The sequence below is a fragment of the Ursus maritimus genome, unplaced genomic scaffold (assembly GCF_017311325.1).
Source record: "Ursus maritimus isolate PB19 unplaced genomic scaffold, ASM1731132v1 scaffold_4, whole genome shotgun sequence".
Lineage (NCBI taxonomy): Eukaryota > Metazoa > Chordata > Mammalia > Carnivora > Ursidae > Ursus > Ursus maritimus.
The window spans coordinates 3,141,305-3,154,504 of NW_024426552.1; the positions used below are offsets into that span (position 1 = coordinate 3,141,305).

At 49.9% G+C, this 13,200-nt stretch overlaps 1 protein-coding gene across 8 annotated transcripts in view; it reads right to left on the reverse strand.

Annotated features, from left to right (window-relative positions):
- The window catches only part of PKNOX1 (PBX/knotted 1 homeobox 1), a 58,866-nt gene that overhangs the window by 18,425 nt on the left and 27,241 nt on the right, over window positions 1-13,200 (reverse strand). For 4 of the 8 annotated variants that reach the window (XM_040621869.1, XM_040621867.1, XM_008710189.2 and 1 more), the window contains exons 2-5: window positions 8,779-8,886; window positions 5,927-6,054; window positions 3,574-3,745; window positions 1,541-1,711 (exon numbers count right to left, since the gene is read on the reverse strand). In XM_040621869.1, coding sequence (XP_040477803.1) covers window positions 1,541-1,711; window positions 3,574-3,745; window positions 5,927-6,054; window positions 8,779-8,829 — 522 coding nt within the window. In that variant the 5' untranslated portion in view covers window positions 8,830-8,886. Of the gene's footprint in view, window positions 1-1,540; window positions 1,712-3,573; window positions 3,746-5,926; window positions 6,058-8,778; window positions 8,887-10,180; window positions 10,607-13,101; window positions 13,124-13,200 lie in introns of those variants that run through there. The other 4 variants (XM_008710190.2, XM_008710188.2, XM_040621870.1 and 1 more) reach the window with 4 other exon arrangements.

Here is a 13,200-nt window from a genome sequence, read left to right on the forward strand (position 1 = left end):
AACGGAGAGACGTACCAAGACAAATGGAGACACGGTCTGTGGACTGGAAGAGCTAACAGAGTGAAGACATCAATTCTCCCCAGAATGATACACAGGCTTAATGCAATTCCCATCAAAACCTCAGTAACATTTTTTTGTTGATACAGACAAGATTATTCTGAAACTTCTATGGAAAGGAACTAGAATAACTACAATAGCTTTGAAAAAGAAGAATAAAGTGGGAGGAAAGAGTCTACCCAAATTTGAGACTTATTAAATAGCTATAGTAACAAGGTTAGCTGGTGTAAATACACTGATCAGTGGAACAGAAGAGAGGACACAGACACAGACCACCACAGACACAGCCGGCTGATTGCTGACAACGTCGCAAAAGCAATTCAAGGGAGGAATCTGAACAGGTGGTGCTGGAGCACTGCATGTCCAGAGGCAAAACAAAGAACCTCAACCTGAACCCTCACACTTTATAAAAAAGTTAATTCAAAATGGGTCATGGATTTAAATGTGAAATATAAAAACTTTCAGAAAAATAATTAGAGAAAGTCCTTGGGATCTAGGGCTGGGCAGAGTTCTTAGACTTAACACCAAAAGCACAACTCATGAAAGAAAAGTTGATAAATGGGACTTGATCAAAATTTAAAATGTTTACTATAAAAAAGACCCTGTTAAGAGGATGAAAAGATAAGCTATAGACTTGGGAGAAAATATTCACAAACCATGTAGCCCATGAAAGACTAGTATCTAGAATACTCTCAAAGGCCAACAGTTTAAAAAAATCCAATCAGAAAATGGGCAAAAGATGCGAGCCGACATTCTACCAAAGAGGAGGTACAGACGGCAAATAAGCTCATGAAAAGATGGTCAACACCGTCAGCCGTCAGGGCAGTGCCAACTATGGCCACAGTGGCATGTCACCACATACCGTCAGAATGGCTCCAGTACAAGTGCTTCAACACGGATGAACCTTGGGGACATTATGCTCCTTCAACTAAGCCAAACACAAGACAGACACGGTATTGAACCCCTCACATGAGGTACCTAGACTGATCAAATTCCTAGAAAGTGGAATGATGGGAGCCAGAGGCTGGGGAGGGAAGCACGGGAAGTTAGTATTTCATGGGGATAGCGTTTCAGTCTGAGAAGATGGAACGTTCCAGAGACGGATGGTGATGATGGTTGCATAACAGTGTGAATATACTTCATGCCACCAAACCGTACACTTAAAAATGGTTAAGACGGCACATTTTATGATATGTGTATTTTACCACAATTTTAAGAAATAATAAAAACCATATTTTAAAGAAAAAGGAAAGCAAGGAATGGTACTCCATCCTCCAGAAAGCTGGGATCCAGGGTCCGGTACACAGATCGAGGCCTCACCCGACTCACGGCATGAAGCCCAGAGGGACTGTCCTTCTAGCTCAATGACGGCCGTAAGACAGCCCAGGCACTCTGACAGGGCCGTTGGTCTCAGGAGTCAGTACCCGGCTCCCCTGCAGACGTTACCGTCACCGAGAAGCAGAGCAGGACCCAACACAGATACCTGGGACTGGACGGGGGAATACGGGCTTCCAGGTTCTCCGCTCAGAAGAGTCTCACTGTTCATTTTCGTTTTTAGACAAGCAATGTAACGACTGCAGAAATCTTTGCACAGTTCATTAACCTTTTCCAGCTCAAGAAGATGAATACGCAAAACCTGGATTGCTTTTACCATCTAGAAGCAGAGAAAATGAAGATCTTCAGACAAGAAAATAGCAGCATCATGGGAAATTGTAATCCTCAGCACATAACTACTCTGTTATTAGCCTGAACGCCGCAGAGCCGTGACCATCTGCACTGCCAGTGACGGAAGGGGGATGACATCAGAAACTGCGCAAACGACAAGTCATTGCAGCGCCGTGGACCTCTGGCATTTCAGCTGCATCTGGTGTGTGGGGACACAGACGGTCCCCAGCGCTGCCCTCAGTGAGTCACAGCGTCAGGAGACAGCCCAGCCTCAACCCAGCCCCACCACCAACCCGCTACACAAAGCAAGGTACTTACCCTCCTTCTGCTCCTTTCTTCCTCTCTAAATGGGGAGGAATCCATACCCACCTCATAGGGGGCTCTTCATTTTGATAAAACTCAAGTTACCAACTCTGCCCTTTATGGATTGTGCTTTTGGTGTCAAGCCTAACAACTCTTTGCCTAGCACTGGATTAGCCCTTTTAGGATTTTTCTAAAAGTTTTACAGTGACTTTATTCAGTCACTAATTTCAGAGTAACCTGCCCCACAGCAGTAGACAACGGTCTGTAATAATAAGGACCATTTGCCTGCGAACCCACAACCCCAAAGCTCGGCTCCTTCCCGTGACCGTGGTGGCAGTAATTCACACGTACTTGTGGAACGAACCAGCTGAGCAGGCACAAAGGGAGTGGCCACGCACCATGCTCTGCCAGGCCCTATGCTCGCACACCAGTCAGGACAGCCTGGGTCCCCTCTGGCTGTACCCACGGCCACACACTGGTGGCTGTGTGACAGAGATTCAGAGGCGGAGAGAGCTTCTGATTCTCATCCCAAAAGGGTGGGCACTGTTGGTCCTGGTTCAAAGATGAGAAGGCTGACTCCAGGTCAGACAGTGCCCTAGTAAAATCCGTTAGGCACTAAGGGTTGAATGTATAATGAGAAACTAAAAACCAACAAAGATCTGGGATGTTTAGTCAGGAAAAAAGTTTCTAAAGACGTTTTTCTGCTGATAAGGGCCCTAAGGTTTTGGGTGGGAGGTTAGCAGGATCTAAAGAAGCCCAGGGAAGGGGCGCCTGGGTGGCACAGCGGTTAAGCGTCTGCCTTCGGCTCAGGGCGTGATCCCGGCGTTCTGGGATCGAGCCCCACATCAAAATCTTAAGAAAAAAAAAAAAAAAGAAGCCCAGGGAAGGAGCGTGCCCCCTGACACGGGCTAACAGTGCTCCACCAGCACCGAGGGGTGCAGCAGTGCCGTTAACTCAGACAAAGTCCGCATTTCTTTTAGCAAGCACAGAGAACGCTGCACCTTGGGGCGCCGGACCTGGGAGAAGGGCACCCCCACGAGGCGAAAAGGCCACAGGAAGCAGTGAGGAGTATGGGAGCCCTCTGATAAGCCTGCCCTGCTCTGTGTGCACAGGCCACCTCAAGTCTGCATATAGCCTTGTCACCCATCCCAACTTACTGCCGGCCTCCAGACAGAGCATAAGGGCGTGTGTCCGTGATCAGGGAAAAGCCCAGAACTGGAGTGGGGCACAGGCATGCTGCCTGTGAAGCACAGCACATAAGCACACCGATCCCAATGAACTTCCCAAATACTTAGGACAGAACTGAGTCCCCAGTCCCTTTGTGATGCAGGCGCAGAGGAGCTCCTCTGATCCCTACAGTAAAGGTCACTACCAAAAGCTGGAAGACATGGGGACATTCAGGTCACACACACAGGAAGTTATTTCATAAACTATAGGATTCTCCCCTTTAGCAGAACCACATTCTGAAGTTCTAATTAGAAATTTTAAATTTATTGAACAGATATTAAATTTGGAAAAAATAAAAAATTAAACATTTCTTTTACTTACCAAATTGTCAGTTTCTGGATCTTCACAAAAGAAAGGTTTTCCTTCCTTCTCTTGCTTCCTTACAAAATTTTCAATATCTACATCAAAACTGGCCGAAGTTGTGCCTTCTGAGCCCTGTGTAGATTGTTCACATTTTTCAAACAACAAAGCTAATAATGGAAATAGTGGATGCCTGGGGGGAAAAATTTTTAAAATGTATGTCCTACATTTGCACGAGAATATTTTAGTACGTATGTATGCATTCGTTTATATAACAGCTTTGAGACACAGTTCACACACTACAGCTGACCAGCTTAAACCGTACAATGCAATGGTGTCTACTCTGTTCACAGGTCAAGCTTACAGCATTTTCATGGTCCCCCAAGGAAACCCTGCAGCCATCAGCAGTCACTGCCCATCCTCCCCCAACCCCCAGCCCCAGGCTACCACCACTCACTTCCTGCCAGAGTTCTAGGCATCTAAATGGAATCATATGATACGTGCCCTTTGGCATCTAGCTCCTTTCACTTAGCACGGTGTTTTCCAGGCTCGTCAATGTTGTAACATGTATCACTACTTCGTCCCTTTTTGTGGCTGAATAATATTCCGTGGTATGGACAGACCAGTTTTATAGTTTTAAAATTTACATTTAGATCTATACTCCATTTTGAGTAAACCTTTTTTTTTTTTAAGATTTTATTTATTTATTTGAGAGAGAGCACAAGCGGGAGGGAGAAGCAGACTCCCCGCTGAGCAGGGAGTTTGATGTGGGACTCGATCCCAGGACCCTGGGATCATGACCTGAGCTGACGGCAGACGCTTAACCTACTGAGCCACTCAGGTGCCCCTTGGGTAAACTTCGGTATAAAAGTGAGATTAGGTCAAGGATCTTCTTTCAGCGTATGAACGTCTACTTCTTCCAACACCATCCGTTGGAAGGTCGACCTCTACTCCACTGAATTGCTTGCACCTTTGTCAAAGATCAAACAAATCATGTTTTGTACATTACTCCCGGACCCTCCAACAGTGATTCTGATGCTACCCCTTGACCGCCATCACCACACCCTTATTACTGCAACACCACAGTAGGTCTCAAAATCCAACTCTATTCTTTTTCAACACTGTTTCAGCCGGTCTAGTTATTTTGCCTTCCATACAAAATTCAGAATTAACATGTCTGTATATACAAAAATATCCTGCTAAGGCTTTAATTGGAATTACGCTAAATCTACAGGTCAGTTTTAGGAGAAAGGACATCTTTACTAAGCTGAGTCTTCCAATCCATGAACATGGTATGTGTCACCATTTATTTAGGTTTTCCTTGATTGCTTGCATCAGCATTTTATAGTTTCTCAGCATAAAGTTTCTGCGTTTTGTTAGATTTATACCTAAATTTTTTGGAGCTCTTGCAAGTGGCATTGTCTTTTTTAATTTTCACTTTCCAATTGTATATTACTCATATAGAAATGGAACTGGCTTCTGTGTGTTGCCCTTGTATCTGTAACCTTATTAAACCCACTTACCCAGTTCCGGAAGTTTTCTGGCAGAGTCTCTGGGGTTTTGCCATTTGTGCGCAAAGCCAGATTTATTTCTTCCTTTCTAATCTGGTTCGCCTTTCTTTTTCTTGCCTTACTGCACTGGCTAGGATTTCCGTTACAGTGCTGAACAAGAGAAGTCAGAGTGGACATCTCTGCCTTATGTCCAGTCTTAGAGGAAAACAGCCTTTGGCCATGAAATACAATGAGAACCATAGATTTTTTGATGTTGCCCTTCATCAGGTGAGGAGTTTCTCTCCATTACCACTTTGCTGAGAGCTTTTAACCATAATTAGCTGTGGATTTTTGGCAAATGCTTTTCTGTGTCACTTGGTATGATCATGTTGTGGGTCTCACTGGTCGATCTCTTGACTAACGAATCAGTTTGAGTTCTCAGGATAAACTCCACTTGGTCAGTGTATGTTATTCTTTTTATATGTTGCTGGATTTAATATTTTATGAATGATTTTCATGTTTCATGTTTAAGTTCATGGGGCACACTGGTGTGTACTTTTCTTTTTTGTACTTTGTCTGGCTTTATATCAGAGTGATGTGTTGAGAAGCACTCCTACTTTCTTTATCGGATTCTCCAGTCAAACGACCTGGGCCTGAAGATTTCTTTTTGCAAGCTTGATTAAAATGTACATTTATATTCCAAAACTTTTTTTTTTTTTACGGTATTAGAAATAACATCTTAATTTGACAAACTTCTCACCCCCATGGTCATCACATCAAACCTTGCTACACTGCCTAGCTAATAGCTCTAGCATTCCATTTAACAAGGTTCTCTATTCCTGCTATTCCTGCTAAAACCCACGTGCATCACAGGTCATCGCTACCTATAAATGGCCTGCTTGTCTGCATCCATTGGCGTCTGGGACCCCACGGGTGGGGGGCTCACTCCTTCCACATCAGGTTCAGAGCAGTTGGGATCTTGCTCCGTTTTTAACTCTGTTACTACTTGCATCTGTGAAAGGAGGAGGAGAATTCTGGTTACTAAACACAAAATAAACTGCCACTAAGTACTCTATCTCAAACAGAAACAGAAATGCAACAGGAATGGTAAATTGCTAGACAATTGGATAACTGGCAGTAATACATAAAAAATACTACTAACAAAACTCCTTTGAATTTAATACATTTTGAAAATGGCTAAAACAAAGGTCAAATTTCCAAATCATCTTGAAAACTATGAGGACCGGTATCTGTGAAATGCTCATCATTTTCAAAAACATACTACTGCACAGCGCGGAAGGGAAGCGGCCCATCATCGTACCACTGGGTCTTCCCGCTCTCGACCCTCTCACTAGTAACGCTATGGTAAGAGAAGTACACACTCTAGCTCAAACTCTAATCTTGTCAAAAAGACAACTCAGACCCTATATTCTAAATTCTTCCCAATCTCTTAAATTTCAGGAATACATAAGCTATACAAATTTTGAGAAAAAAGTCACTGTGTTCAGAAGGCAAAGACCGGCTGCGTTTAAGGAAATAGTATTAAACATAAGCCTTAAAGATATTATCAGTTAAATTGCTTTAAACCAGCTATTTGGTTTGTAACCTAAGTGAAAAGTATTTAAATCCTTCAACATAAAGAATTCAGCTTACAGAAAGAAATCCCAACTTGCTGTAGGAACCTTGTAATTATCCGTGAGCAGATCACCAGCTCCCTCAGCTTCTTCGGGACCAGGACCCCCCCTGCCCCACCCCTCGCTGCCAGGACTCCATCCCTCAAGGAAGCAGCCCGGTGGGGGCCCTTGGGGAAGGGGAGAACCTGTGTCCTGCCACGACCCCCACCCTGACAGCCAGGGGTGGTCGCAGGCCACGGGGGCCACGCTGCAGTGGAGGCCCCTCGATGGTCCAGACGGGCAGTGACCCCTCTGTGCCGCTGAGTTTAGCTGGGGCCATGGGCCCAGGAGATGGCTTCTCTCTCTCTCTCTTAAAAAAACAAAACACTAAAGCAACTAACTAAAGCCTAATCAAACATAGCCTTTCTGGAGGGAAATCTGACAATATTATAAAAAAGCCTCAAAATATTTATTTCAGGTTTGGTTGATTTTTTTTTTCAAATGATTGTGGAAAAAAGAGAAACCTAAATGTCCAACCTTAGAGGAACGGCCAAGTCAACTCGACATATCTATTCTGTAGGACAGTAAGTGTTCAAAATAACGTTCACCAAGAGTTTTTCACGTCAAGGGGAAGTGCTTAGCTGTTAAAAGTGAGGCTCCTTCCCTCCCTGTGCCTGGCACTGCGTGGGACATGGGCACAGAGCTGCCGAGGAGGAGACTCCTGACACGACCGGCCAGCAGGGCATCAGTGCGACAGAGGAGAACAAGGACCAGTGGAGGGAGGAAGGACAGGAGGCAGGTGGCAAGCCGGGAGGGAGCAGGAAGCAGGCCAGGGAGTCTTCACAGGAAGCGATGGAAGCAGAGGCCTGCAGGCCCGGAGGCCCTGGCCGAGCTGCTGCTTGAGGCAAGAGCCAAGGGAAGAGCCAGGGCCACAGGGCAGGGGTGCCCAGAAGCGGGGTGCAGAGGTGAGGACAAGGGCAATGCAAGGTCCTCAAGGCAGGGCTCAGCAGGCAGAGAGGGGGACCACACTAGCTCTGCATTTCAGAAACGAAATCACTTGGAAATATCAAAGGACTTCAGGTGCAGAGAGCACCCCACACCTCAATCCCCGGAAGAAGCTGAGACATGCAAACATTTCTAAAGAGCCAACAACAACAAGAACAAGCCAACAAAAACAAAGTCTGAGCAACAGGAACAAAACCAGGAATGCACAGTACTGACCGCCAAGGAAAGACACAACAGAAGAGGGCGGCAGCCTCAGGTCCCAGGCGCCACCTGGAACCTCACTGATGCAGGGCTGTGACCTCATTCGAGTCCACCTGGCCTTGTAGTGATCCAGCTCACTAAGGCCTTTAAGTAGAGAGAAAAGAGGCCTCTAGGTTTCCTTCTACTACCTCCTGACTACAGGAAGCAGGAAGCAAAGACTGGAAGGTCTTGAATGAAATGAGCTCCAGGGCTCCAGAGTCAGAGGGAGACTAGCCCCCTTCTGAACACACAGAGCATCCCAAGACCTCAGGTGTCCCAAGAGAGGCTGCCCAGGCCTTCGGCTGAGCTTCTCCCACTCCCCGCCTCCCCAGTTCCTTCACGGCACAGAACCCGAAACACCCAGACCTTCACTGCAGCTGCAAGGAAAACGAAGTCCAAGGACAGTGGGAGGGCAGGCAAGAGGCTGTCCAGGCACAGCCATGCAACAGGAGCGGGCAGCACAGCAACGATGCCACCCAGACCATCGGGACAGGCCCCTCCGCCGCTCACGCCCGGGGACGGGAACGCCATGGCTCCCGCTCAGGCCAGCAACCAGCCACCCAGCTTTCACCAACACCCAGCTTTCCTTTAAAAGCCACAATACTCATTAACATGGACATTAAAAAGGTAAATTCCCAAATAAACTATGACTTAGGAGAGTCACAATTACTGGCAACTTGGTATCACTGGAAGAAACGGTTTGAATAATTCTGTAGCTAACCTTTCCGAGCACCAGCACATAAACAAGGCATCCTATACTTAAAATTGAACCCGCAGCCTCACGGAAACGAAATTATAAATACACAAAGCGGAGGCCGTGCTTTAGGGCCCGACGCAGGGGCTGTGTTTGGAATGCGGAGTAAAGCTCAGGCGCTCACTTGTTGCCCGTCTTGATAGCTGTCTATGCTTAATGTCTGTGTAGCCATCATGGTCAACGAGTTTTAGAGCAAAACATCACATCATCTTGAGTCAAAACCAAATGGTGTCTGGGGAGACAAAAGCAGAAAAGCATCAGTTAATAATTGCAGACCATTTTTGGCCCCCTTATTCCACAGCATCCATATACTTTTTTAACAATGTGTACTTTCACACGGAGAGGAAAGAACCACCCTAATATGTTAGAAGCCAACCCCCTCAGCCTGACCCTCCTAACATCTGCATGTAGGAGAAGATGGAAATAATGCTCATTTACTTGATGACAAGGCAAAGCTTCAAAGTAAAACTAATTTGAGCGGGGGCTATGCCGATCCCCCCAATGAACACCTGCAATGTGGCACAGGAACCAGTCATGTCCTGGTGTGACAGTCCGGGCTGTACTGAGAAGGTCACAAGGTCAAGGGCAGTTATTCCACTTGTTTGTCATGGGCTTGACCGCTGACGGTCACCAGGGAAGTGATGCTTTGGGAGACCGTGTTCAATGGGAGAAATCCAGTCCAAGACTGGCGAGCCAGGGAAGGAGTGAGAAGCCTGTCCCGAGTGCCCAGCCCACTACCAGCAGCGGCGGCTGCAAAAGCCAGCCCAGCTCCTAAGGGCTTCAGCATCTTAACCCACTGGGCGCTCACACCCTCCCTGGGGCAGGTTCTCCTGGGGGCCACTCTGCCCTGAGGGCCCTGAGTAACAGGACCACAGAGCTGGCCAGAGGCAGAGCTGGCGAGGCTGTCCCGAGAGTCAAGGGCCTCCCACCTGCCCAGGAGGCCAGCACGAGGTGGGAGCTAACTCGACCTCGTGAAAAGCCAAGGGGCAAACGAGGTTACCCTCCTTCCTTCAGCAAATGCTCATGACTCAAGTGCCATCCTGTGCCCCAGGGGAGCATGGGCTCTGGCACAGACAGCTACAAACCAGTCACCCCGCACACAGGGTGTCGGGGAGGTGGCAGGCACAAGCCAGTCACCTTGCACACGCGTAAGTGTCAGGAGATGATGAGATGAGGACAAGCAGGCAGGGACACAGAAGACCGGGGGAGGGTCGCTGAAAGTGCTTGCAGGAGACACTTGGGGGCAGGAGGACCAGGAGCCACAGCTGGTGTGGCAGACAGACAGTTGGTGTGGCAGACGGACAGCTGGTGTGGCTGGGCCGAGTGGGGAGGGGGAGGAGAAGGTAAAGAAGGAGCAGGCACAGGACCAGGTCCCACAGACTCTCACGGACCACGGCCCCCTCCTGTCTTGGGGGGACAGGGAACCACGGGAGGGTCTGAGCAGAAGCATGGGAGGGACGTGACAGGGGCACAAGGAGGACAGGTGTGCGGCCACAGACAGGCAGGGGGCCGTGCGGGGCCCCCACCTGAGCAACTGGCAGAGCAGAGCCGCATGTCCCGACACGGAGCAGATGGGACAGGAGTAGCTTCTGTGGCCTGGGAGGACAAAGCAAGAGCGGGGGCATCTTAGGTTTGAGATACTTCTCATACAAATCCCGAACAAATGAGACTGTGCCAGAAATGCAAACCCGGCGACCGTCGGGGCACGGCCGTGCGAGGAGGGGCTGTCGGCGTCCGAACAAATGAGACTGTGCCAGAAATGCAAACCCGGCGACCGTCGGGGCACGGCCGTGCGAGGAGGGGCTGTCGGCGTCCGAACAAATGAGACTGTGCCAGAAATGCAGACTCGGCGACCGTCGGGGCACGGCCGTGCGAGGAGGGGCTGTCGGCGTCCGAACAAATGAGACTGCGCCAGAAATGCAAACTCGGCGACCGTCGGGGCACGGCTGTGCGAGGAGGGGCTGTCGGCGTCCTCCAGGAGACTGCCAAATCCCGGCCCCTCGTCCTCGCAAACCGGACCTTCTCTAGAAAGAGGGTCTTCACACAGGTAATCATGTGAAGGGTCTTAAGACGAGATCATCCTGGATTGAGGGGAGGCCGTAAATCCAGTGAGTGGGTTTAAGAGTGAGGAGAGAAAGATCTGAGGCATACAGAGGGAAACACCATGTGCAGAGAGAAGCCAAGGCTGGGGTGATGTTGCCACAAGCCAGGAGCACCTGGGGCCACCAGGAGCTGAAAGGCAGGAAGGACCTTCCCCTAGAGCCTCCAGACTCCAGGCTGATTTCAGGTTCTGGCCGCCACAGTTCCAAGAAAACTCGTTTCTGTTGTTTTCATCCATCCAGTTCGTGGGACTTTGTTCTGGCGGCCCCAGGACACTGAGACGGTATGTAGAGCCTCCAGCCTGGGGGAGGCCACCCCAGAGATTGGAGGTGGGCCATGTAAGAGTCAGGAGGTCGGGAAATCTGGGAGGCCCAGCGCAGAACGGGGAGCGGCAGCCGCAGGACAAGAACAGAACCACATGGTGCTGCTGAAGCCAGCGGAGGAGGGGGATGGAGGAGGGGTGTTAGCCACGTCACCACAGCTGACCATGGCCATGGGGACCCACAGGGGTGTGTCCGTGTGCTGGGGAGCGGAGGGCCCGACCGGAGTGGTCAGGACAGAAAGGCAGGACGTGGCCAGCCCAAGGATGGGAAGTAAACTCATGTGGAGTCATTACTCGAGTTGCCCTGTCTGCCCAGGGTACCCCCAATCCTGAGACAGTGGCCAACCTGTCACTGAGCACCTCCCAATGGTCTTGACCTTGACCAAAACCTGGCCCTCCTCCTAGCATCTTGCCTTCCCCTCTCTCCCAGCGCAGGGACTCCACCCAGCACTCCCCCCAACCTCGATCACAGCAGGGGCTCATGTAAACCTTCCGTCTTACCCTCCTCCCCTCCACTGACCACCTTTCAGAAATGCAAATCTGGTGAGAACCCCTCTGCAGGTCAGGTCTGTGGATGGCAGCACCCTGGCCAGCCCTCTCCTACTGGGATCTGTGCCAACAGTCAGAGGGCACCACGCTATTTCCTCCCCCCGCCCAGCACTCCTCCAGCCTGGCAGTGCTGCTGGAACACTCTGGCCTTCTCTGGGCCTGGCCAGCTCACGAATACGCCTCATCATCCACATGGCCTTCCCCAGGGTCCTCCCAGTGGCTCGCCCGCACCTCTCCCCCGGGGCCTCACGTCCAGCCCGTGCTCAGGGCTGCGGTACCTCGTGGTTTCTCTCCACACTGCACATTCCTTAAGGGCCAAGGACCCTGTCCTGCTGTAGCCCCGACGACCAGCTCCATCTCTGATCACGACGTACAGAGTTCACCATCGACAGCGTGGTCTGGATGCCCAGCTCACCCCAGCTCTGCCTGTCCCGGCGCCCACATCAACTGGCTGCGCTTTCGGCCTTTCCTAAGCTCTACCACTGTCACTTTCGTGGCTGCTGGCATGAAAACTCCCGAGGCCAGGCTATGTCTGCGTCAACCCCGGCCTGCGGGGAGCAGGGCAGCCACCGGCTCACACGCTAGTGACGGCTGAACTAGAAGAGCAGAGGCTTTGTGGGAGAGTCCAAGTCCCCAGTCCCCGTATCCTCCGTCAGTCCAGGGAAAAGCCACCCTCTCTCAGTGAACGTCTGCACAACAGGCAGAGTGCAAAGTAACTCCCAGATTACACAGCTTCACTTTCCCGGCTGTGGAGACCTCGGGTACGTGCATCTGTGCTGGGGGCTGCCTCCACGTGTTTTATTTAACCCCACACAAATGCAGCAGGGAGGTGCGGGCGACGCCTTCCAGAGCAGGCCAGCCAGACCCCGAGACTCGCCCAGAAAGTGATGGAGCCAACACAGGACCTGGCTCTGCGTGACCAGATGCTCATTTTCTCAGAGCTGCACAGTGGAAATGGAGGTTTCCCACCATCAGCCACCCGAAAGTCTGAGATTATTCAAAGCGGAAAAGAAAATACTGTATAAAAGAATAGCTAAACTGGGGCGCCTGGGTGGCTCAATCATTAAGTGTCTGCCTTCGGCTCAGGGCGTGATCCCAGGGTCCTGGGATCAAGCCCCACATCGGGTTCCCTGCTCATTGGGAAGCCTGCTTCTCCGTCTCCCACTCCCCCTGCTTGTGTTCCCTCTGTTGCTGGCTGTCTCTCTCTGTGTCAAATAAATAAATAAATAAAATCTTAAAAAAAAAAAAAAGAATAACTAAACTAAAAAAAGACACATCCCTCCCCTGGCCAAGCTGGCAGTGCGAGCCAAGCCATGAGCTGCCTCTGTTAACTCCACTGATGTCCATCTTCCAGAATACGGCCCAATGCCGAATCGGACTCTACGGTGGACATTTCTAGATCAACGTCATGCCAGTCCAGAAATACCCATGTCAGAAGAACTCTGCATCTACTCATTTATTGATCTCAGAACTTACACTGGCTTTCATGCAGGTATGCTAACTCCAAACAGCAGCAACTGAAGAGAATGAGCAGGGCCCGGCATGAGCTCTGTCTGGAGGGTCCTCTCCTGGGTA